Consider the following 20981-nt stretch of genomic DNA (forward strand, 5'->3'; position numbering starts at 1 on the left):
CGAGAAAAGATGGCAGGCAAAGTGGCAAGCTCTGCTGTACCTGACCCTCTTACATGTAACTAAGGAGAATACTAGAACTTTAGAAAGCCTTTTTGTTAGAAAATAGGTGGGAAAAAGCAGAGCTGTGTAAATAATTCCCTGCCATTTTCTCAAGACAGGCTGAGTTTGTCGTTTTGTTAAAGATAATGATTACGTCTTATGGCTGGCAGTCTAAAATAGTGCCTCAGAAGCCATTTTAGTATCTCAGGTTCTAAGTTTGTCCATTGTTAGAAAAAACTGAACAATTAAAAATGCCAAATATTGGCAGGTTGATAGGCAAAGCAAGTTCAGTATTTCACTGGCACTTGGTCTGTGTGATCGGATCTGCTGGTTCCACGGATGACCTCCATAGGAAGTGAAGCACTGTGAAGTCCTTTTTGCTTATACAGTTAAAAGAGCTGTGCATACAGTGGAAACTAGCAGGTATCTTCCAGCAATCAATTCCTTTTCATGACCAAAGGCCGAAGCAAGCACACACATGTAAGCACAGAAACCATCCATCTTCCTTCCTTGACTAACCACATATTTGAACTGAAAGCTGAATTTGAAATATCGTAATGAAACACCTGTTCCTTTAAAGGCGAAGAAAAGCTGTGGCAGAACTTGAAAGGAGGGCACTCCGTTCAAAGGGGGTAGTGAAAAATGCTCACTCAAAACCCTTGAAGGGAGGGGAGTCTACATGGACTGTACTGTTCCAGAATATATAACAGAACATCTAGAAGAAATATTTTAGTTAATGTCTTCAGGAAAAAAAAAGGTATCACTTTACATCACAAGTACCCCACAGTGAGAGAAAAGACAACCAGAAGAGCTGTCTGATACCGAACTGAGCCTGCATTAGGATGCCTGCAGGGGTTCAAGACTCCTTATGGGACGTATAGGAGATGCATTTTGAGATCACAGAAGACTTACTATGGGATTTATAGAAGGACCAAAGGCAGGGAAAGGGCAGGATCAAAGTTAACAAAGAAAAGACTTGAAACACGTTCTGAAATATTCCTAAACATACGTGGGTGATGCTTTGCTGATATTTAGAGCTAAAGGAAAGCTCCGAAAATAAATTTGCAGTATCTTTTTTTTGCAAAATGGAATAGGACAAAATATGCAACCTTCCAAAACAATTTGTTCTCTGTCAGAATGTACATTTTGGCTATTGAGAAAATTAGACATTATTAATTTGTATAAAGAAAAAGCTTAAAATGAAACTACAACTTTAGTTTTGGAAGAGCAGCGCTGAAGAGTTAATTCTCTGTAATATTCCAGCTGTTTAAATTAGTAACTTTTATAACTGTGTTTCCTGGTAACAATTGCCCTGAGAAAATCACGAGAACAAAAAACACATGAAACAGTAATGTCTTTTTATTAAAATACCTCTTAAAACACTCATCATAATAAAATACATTTGCTGTTGCTGTATGACATTTGCATACGCGCAGTGCTTACAGCAAACTCTAGACAGCGTCAACAATTACAAAGTTAAGGCAAGCCCCAGAAAGTGTGCATCCTTGCTACCTACTCTCAGGCCATTAAACAGACAAGTGTATTTACATTTTTATGCTGTTCCCCAGGCATGTTTCAGATGAGTCCTCTCCAGCCGGTGCTGCTCCTCTGACTTGACCTCCCATCGAAATTCTAGTGATGTCAATGGTGTCACAGATGCAGAACAGCAGGCACCTAACCAGAAACATCAGGCCCATCTTCTACTATCAAAAGATTCGGACGGTGTTTCAAATAATTTAACACTGCAAGATCTTAACCGTGCTAGTGACCTGTAGCAATGCTTACTGCCTACTTCCTATTCTGGCGAGGAACAATGCATCATCCTCCAACCAGAAGCAGTCACAGCTACTTTTAACAAACTCTCCCCCTCCACTCATTTGAAGAAAACCAAGAAAAAGATCAATATTCAAAGATCAGCTCCTTCACTGAAAGCTAAGTTCTGTTCACATCCACGATTTATCACTTAATGGCAGGTACTCCATTATCTACTAGCTCACAACAAGAAACATTCATCTTTCAAGTACTTCTTTACAGCTGTAAAAAGAGATTGAAGAAAGTAACATTATTTCACGACAGTATATTTAATATATATGTTTATTTTGTCTTGTTGAAAGAGCTGTATAATGAGGGAAAATAAAAAAGCATTCAGGCAACCTTTTCAAGAAAATATATTTAAAAATGACTGCTTTCCTTTGTACATGGTACAGATATTCAGGTGTGACTAGAAAACAGTTTAATCCCTCTAGACAGAGGGCAGTGACAGAAACATGAATAGGCAAATTCTTTTTGTGTGTGTGCATACAGATATATGCATATATGCATAAAAAAGTCAAGGCGTTAAAAAACACGTCATTATAAATACCAAAAGCTGATCATTAACTACTCATACACTTCATTTTTGCACTTAGTACCATTATCGATGGAGTCTTAATTGGGGCATAAAATTGCCACGCAACTGTTGACATACTAAAATTCTCTCTTAGAAAAGTGGACAGCGTTCTATGCTCAGAACATCCAATTTTTGCCTCTGGGGGCACATCTTCCCTTCTCTGGTGACGACATCTCATGGGAAAAAAAAGTAAGACTTATGTTTTGGAATAAATATTCACAGCAAACTACTAAATGTGAACGCATCTGCTTCCAACTGTTCAGCTGATAACCCTGTAGCACTTGCTAGTTCGTGCTGGTTTTTTGTTTTTTTTTCATTTATTCATTATATTCAAAATAAAATGTCACTGCACTGTACTGAACGTTCAAAGATTAAGTGACCCTAGAGAACAGTGCAAACGGGAGGAGATGCAACTGCACCTCATAGCCTTGCTTTGGTCTCTCAGAGAAGACTGAAAAGACTATGTAAGAGAGCATGGCAAATACAACTGTAGAAGTGTCCCACTCAGCGTTTTGTAGGGCAGCCCTTCTTAGAAGTCGGGATTTTATCCACGACGGCCCACAATTTGAACTTGAAGAGAAAGCATTAATTATTCTTTTTCCCCGAATAACGTTTTCACAATAGAAGGCTAAGCTCGGAAACTAGAGGCAATAACGTTAAAAAACCAACCAACCAACCAACCACAAAGACCAGGCACCTCAAGAAATCTCTCCCTGCAACTCAGAATCCATTTATTTATTTGTTGAACTTTGACGGTGAGAATCTCATTACCACATCCTTAAGTTTTCCCTACTCTAAACTACAAGATATAGCATTATATTCTGAAAACCAAGATAGTCAATAGTATCAAATCAAAGGAAAACAATCAGAACAGCAAGGATGAGCATGGCTGTACCATTTGAGCAGAAGTAAAGAAAAACAAAACATAATGTTGAAAATTCTACAAGTTAGCCTTGCTTGCATGAATTAATAAAAAACGTTTCAAATTTTATACACCTTTTTTCAACCAGCTCCATTTCATTACAACCGTTAGGCACTCCACCAAAATGCAGTATTTCCAATCCGCTTCTCTTTGACTGAGAGGGATTACTTTGGCCTCCATTTAATCGTATTACCATTTTCCTGCTTCAAAACATACAGTTCATACATTTTACAGTTTTACTGCCATAGTCGATGCACTCTGGCCCAATACACTCACAGCAGGCGTTGTGAAACCATCGGTATTTGGATGCTCCCATGGACTCGCAAGAGATCTTGCACTGATGTATTGACATGCAGTCATCAAAATACACCACAGTACACATGTGTTCTAAACCAAGAGGGGGGAAAACGGTTTAAAAGGTCTTAAAGTATTTAAAAGGTTACTTAAAAAATTAATTACACATGCAGCTTTTGAAGTAGGAGCTCGAATCATTAAGACCGTGAGGCGTAAGGACAAAAAGGGTGATAGAGAAGCAGAAAAAAGAGACAGAGACCCAAGGTGAGATCTACCAACTTTCAGTTTTTACTATCTGCGCTCCCTCTGAGTGACTGATTTTTTTCTTTTTAAACTAAATCTTGTCTTTTTTTTTTTTAAATCCTCTGCAAAGTTATGAGGGATACTTTGTGAAGCGTAAAGATGGGCTATGCCAAAATAACAAGCAGGCGTCCGCTGAAGGTACGAAGCCTTAGCATTAAGATCCCACTACTACAGTTGCTAGCAGTTATTACATGCTATCAAGAAAAACAGCATTTTTAGATCAGTTATTTTAAAAACTTAAATAAGTGTAAACATTTTCTCCTCATCCCCAACAGTATTCTTAAACCACATTAAAACCACATGTTGCTAGAGCTGGAGAATCCCATTTTCCTCAGCATGAGAACAGCACAGCACGCTTTTAATTATTATTTTAAACAACACCAGTTGTACCACTAAGATTAAGAAATCCTTTCTGCCTTTTTGCTTAAGCACCATCTTTGCTGTTCTAAGCACCATGCAATTACTTGAAACACCGTGAAGTTTGGCACTGTAACCCCAAACTGGAGCTGAGGCATTCACACCTATAAAACTAAAACATCCCTCCCCTGCCTACTTCTAATTCCCCAAGCCGATAGATCCCACCATCTTTTTTCTCTGCCAACCAAGTGATTACACCAGTTTGTCCTCTATAGGATCTCTGCACCACATTTGCCCCCGGCGTAAGTTGGCACGCTGTGGGGGAAAGCACGACTGAAAGCTGTCTACAAACACGAACACCTCACTAACACACATCAGACAGATTTGTGAGCTGCAAATGTCAAGAGGCTTTCTAGCCTATTCCTGCTTAAACTGCATGGGTCCAGAAGAAACGTACTGACCTACATTCCAAGGAGGATTAGAAAAATGTAATCCAAACATAGATGGTAAGTCAGACAGAGTTTATTTTTCATTCTTTTTAATGATTATGGAGATACGGAGAAGGATGAGTAACCAAAGGACTCGGAGCAGTGCAACTGTTAACCACAGCATTTATTCTGCCTGTTGTATGTAAGCCTTGTGCTGAAGTACAGCATAACCCCTCTCTTCAAAGTATGGGTACCTCGTAGGTTAACAACCTCAGCAGCACACAGGTCTCTTGGCAAGTTCCTAAGGTGAAGTCCAGAGGTGAGCTGAGGCCAGTAAAGGGCTCCATCACCCTACAAGACATCAGATCTATGCAGCCAGTTTCACCAGTACCAACAGTAGATGACCTTAGTGCTGCCCATGCTGCTGGGCATGTGGCAAGGGATGGCACAATGTATGAGAAAGCACAACGCAGCTGCTAGCTTTTCCATGGATGCTTCCTCCTCCTTGACATCTGGAAACTCTGCCTACCCTGTGTAAGAATTAGAATCTGTCAAAACACTGACGGAGGAAACCTGATAACTGCCAAATTATTTTACTGCTGCCTGAACAATTGCAAGATAGCCAGAGGACACGCTGCCAGCTCACTGAACACAAGATAGTATTCTTTGTTCAGGCTCCTGGCTGACATACATTTCTTGTAGACACCAACGCAAAAGGCATTAAAGATCTTGAGAAGGAAGTGCAGATCCAACGCCGAAGTATTTTTCTGCTTCCAGGAAAGCTATGCTGTGAGTAACGCCACAGTCATCTAAGAAATCTTGGAGTACCTGAAGTACTGCTGAGAATGTCAACAAAACACGCAGTGGTTGTGCAAGTCCTGTCCCATTCTTGGCACTTCTGTTTCTACACCACTTCAAAATAAGGCCTAAAGCCCAGTAACCATAGAGAGTTCTCACAGAATAAAACCTCTACCTGAAATCCACCAACATATCCCACCGCCCTCATCCCCCCCTCCCCCCCCCCACCGCAGTCCTCTATTTTCCAAGACAAGTCTCTCAGCCTTTTCTCATCAGGAGATGCTCCAGGCACGATTGATCATCTTCGTCAACCTCTGCTAGTCTCTTTCTAGAAGCTCCACATCTTTCTCGACCTGAGGAGCCCAGAACTGGACACAACAGTCTAAATGCAGATTCACCAGGGCAAAGCAGAAGGGAAGGATCATGTCCCTTGACCTGCTGGCTACGCTCTTCTGATGCAACCCAGGATACAACTGGCCTTCTTGGCCACAAGGGCACACTTCTGGCTCACAACATTCAGAGAACATGCAAGCACTGGACAACCTTATGGCACCAGCAACAAAAAGCTGGGATTGCCAGGAAGGAGCAAACACACACCCTCTAGTTCCAGGATGCCCAGATAGCCCCAGGTTTCTGTCTCCCTGTCTTCTCATGGTAGGCATTCAGGTGTCAGCTGCAGGCACAGGAGGGCCTCTGTCCCAAAACAAGCAATCCTAAATCTTTCTGGATCAGCAGGAATTAGAATAGTTCAGTTAGAAGCGACCAACCAAGATCATAGAGTTCAACCATCTGATCACTTCAGGGTACTGAAATATGTACGGAAAACAGCTGCTTGAAGCATCATCTCCTCAGAGGCCGGAACTGCCCAGAGCTGCCCTATCTATGGAAGTCCTCTGTGAATGAGGCCCTGGCTGGAGGTACTTCAGCTTTTCTCTACCAGCGATGCTGAGATGTCCTTCTACAGGAGTGAATACTTCTGTCAGTGGGAAGGAGGTCAGTGGGTGGGCACCCCTAAGACCCTAATCCTGGTAGAACCAGGTGAGAGCAGTGAGGCCTTGTGATACTGGTCCAGGAAATCAACCTCCCAGCACCAGAGTGGGGACAGAAGCAAGATCTCTGCCATACTAAGGTAGCAGCAACAACCAAGACCATTAATCTTGACTGACTGGAGAAGAAAGTTTATTTTCACATGCACATGGAAGTCAAAAGATTTGGTCCTAGATGGCCAATCCAGAAATGCTGCAAAGTGGGGAGGACAGCTTGTACACACAAGGCCAGAGCACATCTGGCTGGTTCCCAGTAGCACTTGCAAGAAAGTAGAGGACACATTCCATGTGCAGAAGACTAAGCTAACAAACACATTTTGAAGTCTTGTTCATTCAGAGACATGCCAGCTAGACTGGTTCTTTCTTCACTGCGAACCTTGTTCACCACAGGCTGCCCTTGTCCCTTGCTCAGTAGGGTCGGTGTTTCTACGCAGATAAAGAATTTTTGAAAGCAGGAAAGTTGCTCACATCAAGCACTAAATCCCTCTTTATGGGCTACGAAAAGAGTCACAAAGGAAAAAAAATATCCTACAGGCTCATTAGGGATCTGGGAGAGTATTTAAATTGTTTCACAAACCTAATTGTGCAGGCATTGCTGACTCCCTCTGTGTAGATAAAAGGATGCTACTTGCTGCATTAATAGCTCTTTCATTAGCATTCTGCCTGTTTTCACACAGAAAGGACTATCAAATACAGATGGGGTAGGGAGGAGAGAGAGAGCGGCGGGGGACTGACAGCTACACAGCTCTTTTCAGAACATTAATTTTTCTCCTTTTCCCCCCCAGTCCACAACATAAGAAGGCTGTGAGGGAGAAACAACAATGTAGACCCAAATTTAAATTCAGATGACTAGAAGAAACTGGCTCGTATTTCTGTCAGACTTCGCAACAGTACTCTTGGAGCTTCAAGTGAGATCTATATTGGTACTTGATGAATTTGGCAAATCAGAGAAGAGAAAACAGCTCCGTTGTTGGAAGTTAAGGAAAAACCTCTTATCTGCAAGATGAAGGAGCCCTCCTAGTTAATTACAAATCCCCACATGCTACCTTGAAAATTAAAGGTGCTATATAAGGTAAGTTGCCTGCCAGTCCGTTTCGTGGTAGAAGAGGAGGTAACTGTCTGCCTGGCAGCAGATGTTAGAAGTTATTGGGAAAAAAAAAAGGCATTCTTAAAAATGTGTTCCTAGCATACCTACAGACATAGGTGCCATTGACTGGACTGCTAGATCTTCTCTACCTGGCCAGCACTAAGTGCAGAGCTGACACCACCCATTGTATCACTGAGAGGTTTAAGTCAGAATCCCTCAGCTACAACACAGATTTTGTTTCATCAGCTGCCAAAAGATTATCCGCTTCCCCTCTGTCTCCCTTGCCAACATCCTGTCATCATCTGCAGCACTTAAGCTTATTTATACATTTGAACTTGCAGTTCAGAGCTCTGAGGGTATCAGCTAAAAACAAAGCAAAAAATAAGAATAAAGTACCAATGTAACTCGAGGTTAATAATCACTGCAAGTATTAAAAGTCATTTGAAGCAGTGGCTTGAACACCAGAAACCACCAATACAAAGAGCTCGATCCAGCAGCTTGATGTGCTTTGGCCACTGGAGTGTTAGAAGACCGCTCACAGGAGAAAAGGGAAGGCATGCACTAAGACAATAATAATTCAAGGTCTAGTGGCTGCAGTAGGCAGGGGCAGGACAGGAACGCTTTACGTCTCCCTGCATTCCACCTCCACACTAACTGGTGGCCTGGCTCTGTCCCACTGTCAGGCACACGGCCCTCAGGTTCCTGGGGCCAGTGCCGCTTTTCCTGGCACCCACCCAGAGCTGCACATAGCAAGTCTGGCACCCTAGGCAGCTTCACGTTGCTCTGTGCATGGACACGTGTTGAAATTAAAATCAGAACTGTGTTACAGGATGTGGCAAGACGTATTTATAGGCAGAGCCTATCCAAATTTTGGCAAGTATTCCATAGGACAGTACGCAGTCTACTGTCCCCTTACCGAAATCTACATCTCGTTAGCCCTTCTCCCTTTACAGGCAACAAAAGAAATGGCTGCTGCCAGCACACACCATGCTGGAGCGAAGCACGCTGTGTGTGCCCATGCTGGCTCGGCTCTTTGGCACTTCACCTCCTACCCCTCCACTTTTTGGTTACTGCTTCCTCAGTAAATTCACCCAAAACCTTTCAGAAACACTGCTACCGCATGGGTCACACAACATCCAACACAAGAGCTGCAGCTCCCCACGTGTCCTTACTTCCACCACAATCAACACCAGCTGAGCAAGGCCAGCAGACAGTTTTTCCTTTCCACTTATTGTTCTCACAGATTGATTCACTGGTGTTTTTGTAAGAAAATCTTAACACGATGTTCTGCAAAATCAGATCTCTATCAACTTTGTGGCCAAGAAAAGACACCTCAACAGTGTTACATATTTAAGTATTTAAAAGTATAGGAAATTGAAAGCCATTTTCTACTTCTTCCAGTTCTTTGCTGGCCAGTAAGATGGAGGAGGCACAGCCAATGATTACAAGAAAAGCTCTGACATTTCTCTTCTAAGCGTCTACTGAAATCCAAAATCCAGTGGCATTTGGTTAAGTATTTCCAAATATAACTGTTATTTTTGGAATGTCATCATTCCAGTGAAAGCCCTCTCAGCCTAAATCTCTAATATGGTCTTAGCAAATGAAACGAGGGAGACTTTTGACTAAGAAAAAATTGTAGCTATGGATTTGTGTTGTTATACTCGGAACTCCTCCACACCCACGAGATGCGATTCCAATTCCGAGTTTAATCCAAAGCTATCATTAGCCCATCCTGTTGGCATGGTAGTAAAGGACTGTCAGGGAACAGCCAGTCTGGCTGTAGTACCTAAGTACAGTGGGATATATTCAAGGTTGTTCCAAACATATGGTTTTTTTCCAAGTATAATTTACATCTTTAAATACTGTCGTGTTTGCACACATGGCTTTCTGTGGCTTGCCATTTAACATGGCTTTCTGCATTACTCTTATGATGGTAAGCAAGCGTTTTATTAATGTCAAAGACATATGAATGAAATGTTTTCTGCCCATCTGGTTTCCCAGTTCTGGAATTAATTTATTTTTCTAGTGTGCCTTAACCAAAGGAAGTCAGAAAAGTTGCCATTACAGTTCCATGTAATCAATAGCAGCCCTGCTCGGAAACATTACTAGGTCAAAGGTTCAAGATGGGATGGAAAAGCAGTGTGTCCATCAATTAGGGTATCTTGCCTCGATAAGATAAAAGAACCATCACAACAACAACATATGTGGTTACTAATACTTAAAGCGAGCGTTGGGCAGGAAGCAAAGCATTAATCACGCTACAGTAAAACAAATCAGATGCTCTTATCCCCTTTTAAGCAGCTACTTTACTAAGAACTACTTATGAGATTCTTTTAAAGCTTTGAAATGATTTGCACAGAAAAGTATTCCAGGTTTAGTATGGAAACTGAGACGCAAAGAGAATTTTTCTTAAGCCACTGTAGTCACTACACCAAACTTCTCATCTTTTACCCCGCCACTCAGCAAAAATTAAATACTCTAAACTCAAGGTGGAAAAAATATATATATATAAATAAAATAAAGGCAGTAAGTTCATACGCTGTTATGCCATGCTTGAAAGTAGACTGAACTTCTCCCCCACTTTTACACATGAAAAGAAGAAGCTAGTGCAGACAAGCACAGGAGATGCACTGAGAAAGCTGCTGGAAGAGACCAGAAGAGATGCTAGGAATTCAGACACTGGATTTATTACCTTTGTCACTAGAGTAAGGTGCGTGGATGTTGTTGCTTGGAACAGAGACGTTCTGATGCTGTGGCTGGTTCACTGTTTCTAAAAAGGAAACTAAGTTCTCGTGATGCGACAGCTCTTCTGCAACGGGGAAGGAAACAATATTCCAGTTCAGCTGAGTATCCCCTTCTGTGAGCGCTCGGAAAAGTGAAGGAATTGGTTCATGCAACTCCTCTACAGTGCTCTTGGATGTCGGAGGTGTGTCACTGTAATTGCGAGGGTTGCACATACCTGCAAAGGAATGAGAAGCTCAGTTACACAAAAACCCTTTCTTCTTGGAATCTGTGGGTGTATGTATATACATACAGAACCCTTCTATTGATATAATTCCCACTCTTAACTCAAGAGCGGAAGTGCCACCAAAGACAGCAGTGCTGCCTTTCAACGGCGGCAGGTTTCAGATCTCTGCACAATCCCACAAAACACACCTGCAACTTGTGAGATCCAAGCGAAAAGAAAAACCCCTTTTTCACTTCCCTTTCTACGCTATAGCATTACACTTCAGAACACAGAGTTCAACTAAAGGTTTGTTTCCCCTGGGAAATGTGACAAAGCGTGGCATGTCCGACGCTGGTATGAATCCAGAATGGGAGCCTCCGACTGAACAAAGATAATATCTCGACAAGTCCTGAGCTTTGTGAAACTTTTGATCACGATTCAAGTATTTGATCTCATCTGCTTCAGCAGCGCATTAGATCTTACCAGGCACCTGCCAGAGGTGCAAAGATCAGTACCAGGAGAGAGCGAGAGTCTGCTCTCTTTACCTGCTTACACACGGCTGAGTCCACTGCTGCAATCCTCTGTTTCTTTGTTTCTGTAATATGCAATGCAGGTCTTTCATTAACCATTTAAATGCAACCGTTTGTTACCCGCAATTACCTTCATTTAATCAAAACACTGAAACCTCCAAGACTGAAAGCAAATGTTACACACGCATAGGTATTTAGAACCAGAAGCCATAGAACACTATCAGAAGTCACCTGGTAAGAGACAGAGAAATTGATTTTCCTGATGTACGTCTGGATATCGTTTTAGGTAGTTTCACAGTTACACTTTTAGACAACTACAGCTGCAAAGCAAATCAATCCTCTTCTTCCAAAGCAATACGAAGAACGTATGTTTGAAGTCCACCTGCCCTACACACTCAGAAAGGCATCTCCTGCCCTGTCGCTGCATTAGGACTCCAGTTTCAGAAATCATATTTAACTAGAACTTTATAGGAAAACACAATCTCTTCAAAGTAAGTGCTGGATGGTAGAAGTAACTGCTGACCTCAGAGCAGACACAACCTGGAGGACAGCACAACCCATCTGCTTTTATGTTAGACTTGATCAGTTTATAGAGACTGAGCTATCAGAACGACAGTGGAATCTCCCACTCCAAATCTACATTAATGAGTAATTATTTCAGAACAGAGCGATGCCATAAAGCCAAGGTCTCAGGCACCGGCAGAACCCCCAGTACTGGGAAACTGAAACTAAAACCCCACTAACTGCTTTCCTGGATAGCACTGAGGGAAGCAGCAACAGAACAGGGAGTAATGTTCAGATTTAGAAAATAAACTGTAGACGTTTTTCCTTATAATCGCAATAGCTAGGTTCTTCTTCCTAGGGAATATCTGTGCACAAAGCCCCGCTTTCTGAAGCAGAAGGCACTTCTGGAAAAGCCAAGTAGCCTGCTCTCCTGTTCCATACCACTGTGACTGAATGAGACCACAGCACACTCCAGTACTGCATTAGAAAAATCAAGAGCACATGAGAAGGGCAAAGGGGATGGAGGGGGGAAATATACATAAATCTATTTCACTCTTCAGTGAGTCCATTAAAGTATTTCAGCTCAAATAGAAAATCAAACTATAACACCTCTTTCAAGATTAACAGCCAGCACGGGTAGAGGAGCTGAAAATACTTTATGCCATTGGGAATAATCTCACGTGCACCCGACTATTCCACTCCACTCCTTAATTACTAAAGGACAGCCAAGCAAAGACAAGCTGCTGAGAACCAAGCAAGAAGCAAGCTGTCAGAAAGCATATTCGCGTCATGATGGAAAGTGAGAAGCAATGAAATGCAGTGAAAAGGAGCACTTTGAGGCACTCATCCTCATGAACTCAGAAAAGAATCAACCAGCCAGAAGCTGTGAGAAGGTACAATGATCAACATGCCTCCAATTTATGGGAACCAGATGGATTTGAATGGCACTGGAGGGCCCAGCAACCCCAGAATGATGAAGCTTTCAAAACATTTATAACACGAGAAGGAACAAGAACATATCCCTCCTTCTGCAGAGGCAGCAGTCACTAACAGAAATCTTGGCACTGTGAACGTGATCTGTTGGTAATAATGCTGTCCTTGTTAGGGCTGTCATCTCATCTTACACCCAGAACTTGTATACCTCCTTCTCATGCTCCAGAAACAGATCTTTTTGCAAATAAAAGAGTGATGAAAAACTTGGACCATGCATAATTACAACTAGTCCCAAGGACTCACAGGGGAACTCACATCTCCAATTGCCCCTACGTGGACTCCAACCCCATAAGGAAGGTGCTGTGTAGTTTCGTTGAGATGACAATTGAAAAAGAAGTCCACAAACAGACAGCAAAATTGCTGTTTAGTGATGTTGACACTACCCAAGCAAAACTTGGACCACTACTGTGTACCTCATAAAGCAGATGCGGCCTTCTGGCACGTTGGTCCCCATGCTAACTCATGCAGTACCCATAGAACAAGTTGTAAGATAACTAAAGAACAGATTTTGTCCTGATGCTTCACTTCTACAGTAGGACTGTGACTTGAACACGTGGCAGGGAGAAAAAGTTTCTATAAATAAAAAGAAATGCCCAACAATTGCAAACTTACCAACACAGTCACAGCACTCATCCCAAAGTGTGCCAAGGCAGAGCATGCACTCCTTGCAGCAGGAACAGTTCCCTTCCCCTGGGCGGCACTGACACAGCTCCTGAAAACAACATGAACGTGTTACACCCAGCAATCCCAGACATGAAATGCCAGCAGGGCACACCAATTCTGCCTCCGGCCACAAGTTATGGTTTCAGAACAGCTTTCTACACTAATCGAGTGAGAAAATGGTAAAGCAGTTCGAGCCAAAGAACCAAGCTGAATTTACAAATGGATCTTCTCAGATTGTTGGGCTTCTTTAAGTTGAAATTCTGAACACAAATCTGAAGTCTGCTAACAAGCGTTCAAAAGAGAGAAAGCCCTATTCATGGGAAAGCTTTGTTCACCTACACGTTCCCTGAATGCTTTTCCCATCACAAAACAAAATTCAAAGAAGGATGTTTCTTTTTGTATAAATAGTGCAGATGAGGTATAATTTAGCTAAAAAAAGGAAGCTCAGAAGATGTGCAGTGCCTACCATCACAGCTATTTGTGGATCTTGAAAGGAACGTATTTGGTTTAGCCACTGGAACACACTTACATTGCACATCTCTGAATGCTTGCTACACATTGTGCTCTATTTGTAGTATTAGTAGCTGTATGTGGGTATATATATATTTATCTGAGGTTCAGCTGATTCATTTCTGCTCTTCCACCATCCCCAGAATGACACCCCGGACATTTCAAAGATATCAGTGGTCTCTTGAAAGTAAAATGGTACGCATACACTCTTTTCTCTGATTGTTATTAAGGCAGAAAACCAGAAAAGACACGGAAGCACAAAGATAACACTTTCTGCTTCCTGCTTCCTAAACCTGAAGGCTCTGCTTTGTTTGGCAGTCCTCCTGAAGCCATACAGTTGAGGATCCTGAAGCATGGGAACGGCCTGCACGTACAGAGGAAATCTAAAAACCAGGTGGCCCGCCTCCCTGCAGCTCACAGACACGTAGGAGCAGCTCCAGAGGAGCTCAGCTCCCAGACGGCAGCCTGCAGGAGTGGCTCATGCTCCAGTCCTCAATGCATCTGGGAGAGCGAGGCCAGAGCCACATCCCCCTTTCAGGGGACTAACAGAACCAACCCCCAAATCCACCGCAGATGGGCCGCACTGTACTAATGCAATTCATCAATCCATTATTCTTCCGTTTGCTTTGTCTCAGATGATAAACAATTAAAAGTCTTCTCGAAGCCAGCAAAAAAAAAGCCACACAATCCAGAAACTATTGTGTTTCGCACAGCACTGAGATACTGCCATTGCCTGCTTAACTTCATGTAAATTGTTTGCACTTTTGAGTGGTTGAGCGTCAGCTCCTGCTCCCCACATGCATTTTTGCCATATGCAGTCTTAGTAAGTCTTGAATTTTTATTTACAGACTGGAAACCTACCAAGATTTTCAACTCTTTCACCCTCAAAGTTTACTCGTGTCACCTATTACTATGCTGTTTCCAAGCGAAGGATGAAAAACAGGCCTGTCACTGAGAAATACAAAGTTTTCCACCAGAAGAGACACCACAAACTTAGAAAGATGACTTATGTGAATGAATGACGTGTTTCTAAAATATTTATCTTTCTGTTCAATAAACAGATTGTGTCAGACTTGAGGAGTAGAAGCCTGAAGAAAGCTATTTTTAAAAACAACCACGAGTACAGCCCTGCTGTGTTGGCCAGTGAGTCCTATCGGGACGTATTCGCATGAAACATATCCTACACATTCGCTCTTCAACAGTAAAACTGGGCAGACAACTTCACACCTATTAAAGACACTGCAACACCAACAAGCCAGTATGTGGGAGGAGGCTACTCTCCATAAAATATTAAATGCAACGTATGAATCAAAGCCAGAAAACTCACTAAATTTGAGTTACTGCAATTTTATAGCCTGCACTATGCAGTCTAAGAGCGTTCTCACAGAATTAAAAGTAACCTTAACTTCTGCACTTGCAATACAAAAATAATATCATAGAACAGTTCAGGTTGGAAGGGACCTCAAAGCCCACCCAGCCCCACCCCGTGCCGTGAGGGCTGCCCCCCAGCAGCTCAGCTGCCCAGGGCCCCATCCAACCTGGCCTTGAGCGCCTCCAGGGATGGGGCACCACAGCTTCTCTGGGCAGCTGTGCCAGCGCCTCACCGTCCTCTTGAGTGAGTGTGTGTCCGTATTCTTAGTGTCTATATGCACAAGGACTACCTACCTTAACATAATACCTACCATTTTTTGTAGGTATTATTGTTAATTTGTAGGTAGTATTGTTAATTTACCATTAATTTTTGTAGGAGAGACTTAGGAACTTTTTTTTTTCTTTTCTTAAAAAAACTTGGAGGAAGAAGATGGAAGAAAAAGCAGTCACGTTGGTCTTATGCACAGCGCTTCAGCCCCTCCTCCCCAGGGCTGTCCCTGCAGGGCAGTAATCGTATGTTTTTCCATCTATGCGTCTGCATGTCCACTGTTTCCTTAACCACACTCAAGTTCCTCCTACTGACTCACCCGGACCGGACACTTGCACAGGATACATCTCCTTAAAAGAATGCTTCCATGGGACGTGGGTGAAATGAAGCAGAAGGAGAAATGCTCCCTGTTGATAGCTGGGGGTGGCGAGGCGTCAGTGGAAGAAAATATTACTCATAAGTGAGCCTGGCAGCTGCCCAGGCTGAACTACTGAAGGTGCACCAGTATTCTGCTAGGCAAGAAATGAGCCTCCCTCGTCTAAAAATACAGCATTAAGTAGGAAGCAGACACGTTCGTACAATAAAGGTATTTCTGCTCCAGAGAGCAAATAAAGACTTTTACAAGGTATTTAACATCTGCCTTTTTTCAAAACTTTCCTGAAGTGACGGAGACTGTTTTCTCAGCGTGGCGAGAAACAGGACCTGAAGGCATTGGCAACCTCTCTGCAAACTGGAGGAGGGAATGAAAGAAAATAGCTCATGTTTTTTTCCTAGAACAGTTTAATAACAGAAAATCTCCTGGAAGCAAACCAGACGGGATTATTTTGCTAACCCGACCGTGTTACGTTCTACAGCTACAAAACACACAGCGGTAGAAACTTTTGGATACGCAAGCCTTAAAGTTAAAATGTGATAGCTATTTCCTATCACCGGGCAAAAAAAAGTCTCGGAAATACTTGCAAGCTGGGAAGCTCGTGCCCAAGATTAACAGGAGGGAGAAGATAAACCTTCAGCAGGCGTCACCAACAGTGGCATAAACGATGTAAGTCGTGGTGTGCCCACTCGGTGTTCTCATCTCCTCTGCATGGGAACCCCAAAGCAGAAGAAATGCTGGAGGAGAGGTGCCAGGCACCACTAAGGCCAACAGCCTACCCAGGGAGCGGGACAACAGCACCGCTGGGGCTCAAGGATGAGCTGCGCCCAAAGCCAGGAAGGGAGATGAGCTCGTGGCCCCTCTCTGCCTCTGCTCCTGGATCTCACCCACAACTCCTCCACAACTGCAGAAGCCACCAAGTTTCTGCAAGGGTGAAGCCGAAAAGGAGAGGTTTTTCAAGCTATTTGCTTACAGAAAAGAACAAAATCCCAACACAAAGGCACCAAAAGAGCTACAGCCATCAAGACCTTAGAGGAAAGCTGAACGCATGCAAGTTGTTGGTCTCATGCTCTGTCCTGGATTTAAGAAAATAAATATTTACGTAAGGACCACCCTCGAGCTGAGCAGCTCCTAAGGAGTGGCAGTAATGACTGTACTGAGGCTGGCACAAATATTTGTATTAACCGTATGGTTTTTGAGAGCCCTGCTGCTCCCACAGATGCAGATGGCCAACACCATGTCCTGCCTGCTCCCCAGTAACCTCAGAGCCACGCTGATTTGGCTTCAAGCCATGAAGCACGCCAAACTGGAGTGGTTATAGAAACAGGATAGGGAACTGCATGATGGGATAGTCCAGCAAACTTACTCTTACCAAAGTACTTTTAATTCAGATTTCTCCAGAAGGGTTTAGAGGGAAACAAGAACACTCAGATATACCATACTGCACACCTACCCAAGAAGTATGACGTACTTCAGAGAGCAGTGCAATGCTTCTGCTGCAACAACACTTGAAGATTTAAGAATAAAGAAGGAAAAAGCCAAGATGAGAGAGAGCAACAGCTTGGTCAGAGCTTCAGGAGCCTTCCCATCTGCCTTCCCACCCATCTGCCTCCATCACTCATTGACCTGTGACCACGCATGACCCCAACACTGTAGTGTCTCAAAGAGCAAAGTGCGGTCCTGATTTTAGAGAAATGCTTTAAGAGGAGGTCCCTCATCACTGATACAAAGTAAGAGAGCACACTCCTAGGGCTGTGCTGCTAGGGAGATGCCAATGCCCAAGCACAGCACGGCATTATCACTGAAAAACAGTGCCATAGTCACTGGGAAGATAAGTCAAAAGCTTCTCTCTTTCTCCCTCATTTAACAACTCTGTAGACAATGCCTGAGAAACAGCTCTGTTTTCAACTATTTCTTCCATTTAAAGCAACGGCAGTGCAAGAAGTCAGAAGGATATTTACTAGCATATGATATTTGTGCTCTCTGCTTTTCTATTTCCAACCTGCAAAGAGGCAGTAGGAAGCTGGAGCTGACCACAGGAAGGCTCCTTTTTTCCAATGTGGTGTCAGAAAGTGTGTTCAGTTCACTGCCCATCAACTACTAGTCAGAAGGCAGTGAATCTGCTCACAATTCCTCTAAAAGGACCTCTCACTCTACTCTGAACCACTGCTGGAAGAGCAGCTGGGGCTCAGCCATTCCTTCAGCCCTATGGACAGCACACAGTGAGCCAAAAGCAGCAGCTGGGCTCAAGCTGAACATCCACTGCCCACACGCACAACTCAAGAGCCCATTTTAGGTAAACTCACACACTTTAGGAGCTTGCTCAGCCCCATTAGTGGCTAGAGGTACTCTGGGTTGTGAGGTACGTTGGAGCTACAACAGCATTTGTCCTCCCTCTCAGGGGGCTTTCAGCCATTTTCAGCTTTACAACCCTCTGTCATGGGGAGCGCCATTCAAGGAGATGCTCAAGGCCAGGTTGGATGGGGCCCTGGGCAGCTGAGCTGGTGGGGGACAGCCGCCCATGGCACAGGGTGGGACTGGGCGGGCTTTAGTTTCCAACCAACACCATCTGCGATTCCACAACAAAACAGCTCTTATCTGTATCACTGGGTCTTCCCAAGCTGCTGAACTCAAAGGCAAGCAGAGGCAACGCTGCCGCTGTACCTGGATGAGGCACTTGCTGACGTCGCTGGCACACAGCGCCTTGTTGCAGCCCACTGACGAGCGGGCCCACAGCAGCAGCAGCAGCAGCAGCAGCAGCAGGGACGCGCTCAGCGCCGCACACGGCGACCTCATCGTTCCAGCGGTTTGCAGACAGAGCTCAACCAGCACTGAAACAATTTTGGACCAACCAAAAAAAAAAAGAAAAAGAAAAAGAAGTCAAACGTTAAAGAGGCACAACAACAAACCCAACCGCTCCTCCTCGGCCGGCAAACTTCTCCATGTGAAACTTCCCGCTGCTGCACTCATACGTTAACACTGCACCGAAGTTCAGGTGAACAAGGCCAGGTTTGTAACACCCGATTTGACGGCCTATGAGCAGCGACAAATAAAACGCAGCGGCGAAGCCCTAACCGCGAAGGCACCGTCCAGGCAGACACCTGGAGCTACCACGCAAAACCGAAGCTGCTACGTCAGCGTCGATTCATTAAAACGAAGGTCCCGGGGGCTCCGAGCAGCGCATTTTACAGGAGCAACGCCGCAAGGGCTCAGAGCAGCAGGAGCGGAGAGCGCGGGTCCGACGGAGGCTCCCCCACAGCCCCGGCGGCATCCGCCGCCTCACGCGTGCCCCAAGAGCCCGGGCCGAGGGCCGGACCCCGGCACGCAGCCCACGTTTGGGCAGAGCTCGCGGAGAGTCCGCATTGTTCTCAGGGGAGGGAAAGGCGGACGGGCACGGGATGGCCGCCGCGCAGCGCCCGGCGCCGCCGTCCCCCCGCCGTCGGCACCCTCCGGCCTCAGGTGCAGCCCGCAGCCCGACGGGGAAGCACGCGGCGGGCCGCCCGGCCCCGGCCCCGCTGTCAGGGAGCGCCCCGCCGCGCCGCCCGGCTCCGGGGCACCCGCGGGGCCCTGCGCCGCCCCTCCCGGCCTCCTCCGGCGGGCAGCGGAACGCTCCTCACAAAGCCGCCGCCTCCCCGCCGGCTCCATCCTCCGGCGCCGCGCCTCCGCCCCTCGCCCCCCTCACCGGCCGGGCGGCCCCGCTCCGCCGGCGGCTCCGGCTGCTCCGCGGGCGGCTCCGGCGACCGCGCGCCTCAGCTCGGCCGCGGGCAGCGCGCAGGCGGCGGCAGCGCGGGCTCGCAGCGCGCACACGGCGCAGGGCTCCGCCTCGGGGCGCCGCCGGGCCCGCCCCTCGCTCCGCGCCCGCCGCTGAGGGGAGGCCGAGCGCGGCCCCGGCGGGTGGGAGGGCTGTGCGGGGGAGTGAGAGCGACCTCCTCGTGGTAGAAAGATGCAGGAGGAGCCTTCGCTTGACGATGCCCTTAGTTTGCCTAGTTAAGTGCCGGGCAAGAGCTCGGCTTTTGTATCGGTGCGCAGAGACTTGCTGCGGAGCTCCGGGGGCGCCGGGCCGGACGCCCCCACGGCAGTTGTGGAGAGCCGCTAGGCAGGGCCTGGAGCCCAGCCGGGCAGCGATCTGGGAGAGGAAAACGCAGTGAATGCTGCACAAAGCAGAGATGCTGTTTTCATGGAATCACAGAACGGCTTGGGTTGGAAGGGACCTCAAAGCCCACCCAGCCCCACCCCGTGCCGTGGGCAGGGCTGCCCCCCAGCAGCTCAGCTGCTCAGGACCCCATCCAACCTGGCCTTGAGCCCCTCCAGGGATGGGGCACCACAGCTTCTCCAGGCAGCTGTGCCAGCGCCTCACCGCCCTCCCTCTCAGTGGAGAATTTCCTCCTAACATCTAACCTAAGCCTTCCCCTTGTGCTACTGCTATTAGATAGTGTAAAAAGACAGACCTTTTTATAAGCTCTCTTTAAGTACTGGAAGGCCACAGTGAGGTCTCTCTAGAGCCTTCTCCAAGCTGAAGCAGCCCAGCTTTCTCAGCCTTTCTTCATAGGACAGGTGTTACAGCCCTCTGATGACTTTTGTGGCCCTCCTCTGGACCTGCTCCAACATCTCCCTTGTCCTTCTTGTGCTGGGGTTCCCAGGCCTGGCTGCAGTGCTCCAGGTGGGTTCCCACAGAGGCAGAGCAGAGAAGGACAGTTCCCTCCCTCTCTCTGCTGGCCACCCCTCTTCTGATGCAGCCCAAGATATTGTTGGCCTTCTGGACTGTACAAGTACACTGCTGGCTCATGTCCAGCTTTTCATCCACCAGGACCCCCCCTCCCCAGTACTTCTCTGAAGGGCTGCTTTCACTGAGTTTTTTTTCCCAGTCTGTACACATATCTGTGACTGCTTCAACAGAAGTGCAACAAGACCAAAGTAACGAGTTTCATTACTCAGAAGAAAACTCAGGAGGAACTCAGCAGCGCTTGGCTTCCCAGGAGGTGGCTGTCCCTCAGGAGGGAGAAGCAATGCCACGTGGCACCCATCACTCACACTCAGCCCCAACTTGCATCACTTGGTGGAAATAATGGAAATACACTCCGGGGATCATCCCGCAGCACAAACCTGGAAAAGCACAACTGGGACACAGCTTGGATCCGGGTTGCAGAGGGCAGGAGAGT

At 45.8% G+C, this 20981-nt stretch overlaps 1 protein-coding gene across 2 annotated transcripts; it reads right to left on the minus strand.

Annotated features, from left to right (window-relative positions):
• Nucleotides 1-1382: 1382 nt before the first annotated feature.
• Nucleotides 1383-19621, minus strand: TWSG1 (twisted gastrulation BMP signaling modulator 1). 2 transcript variants are annotated; one of them, XM_046917211.1, is made up of 5 exons: nucleotides 19440-19621; nucleotides 18487-18653; nucleotides 13250-13349; nucleotides 10356-10622; nucleotides 1383-3737 (listed from the first exon to the last, which is right to left on the minus strand). In XM_046917211.1, the coding sequence occupies exons 1-5, from the start codon at nucleotides 19465-19467 to the stop codon at nucleotides 3556-3558; spliced, it is 744 nt and encodes a 247-aa protein (XP_046773167.1). In that variant the 5' UTR covers nucleotides 19468-19621; the 3' UTR covers nucleotides 1383-3555. The 2 variants fall into 2 exon arrangements, with proteins under 2 accessions (XP_046773167.1, NP_989529.2); NM_204198.3 differs by having other exon boundaries at nucleotides 19505-19599.
• Nucleotides 19622-20981: the final 1360 nt, after the last annotated feature.

Source organism: Gallus gallus, chromosome 2 (genome assembly GCF_016699485.2).
Source record: "Gallus gallus isolate bGalGal1 chromosome 2, bGalGal1.mat.broiler.GRCg7b, whole genome shotgun sequence".
Lineage (NCBI taxonomy): Eukaryota > Metazoa > Chordata > Aves > Galliformes > Phasianidae > Gallus > Gallus gallus.

What these genes read in the sequence shown, in the direction of transcription:
- TWSG1 (XM_046917211.1), bottom strand. Translation starts at nt 19,467, where the DNA reads ATGGAGCCGGCGGGGAGGCGGCGGCTTT. An exon ending in TCAGCAAGTGCCTCATCCAG is followed by an intron (nt 13,350 to 18,486) that starts GTACAGCGGCAG and finishes TGTTGTTTTCAG; the next exon opens with GAGCTGTGTCAGTGCCGCCC. An exon ending in ACCTTACTCTAGTGACAAAG is followed by an intron (nt 3,738 to 10,355) that starts GTAATAAATCCA and finishes CTCTTGGTTTAG; the next exon opens with AACACATGTGTACTGTGGTG.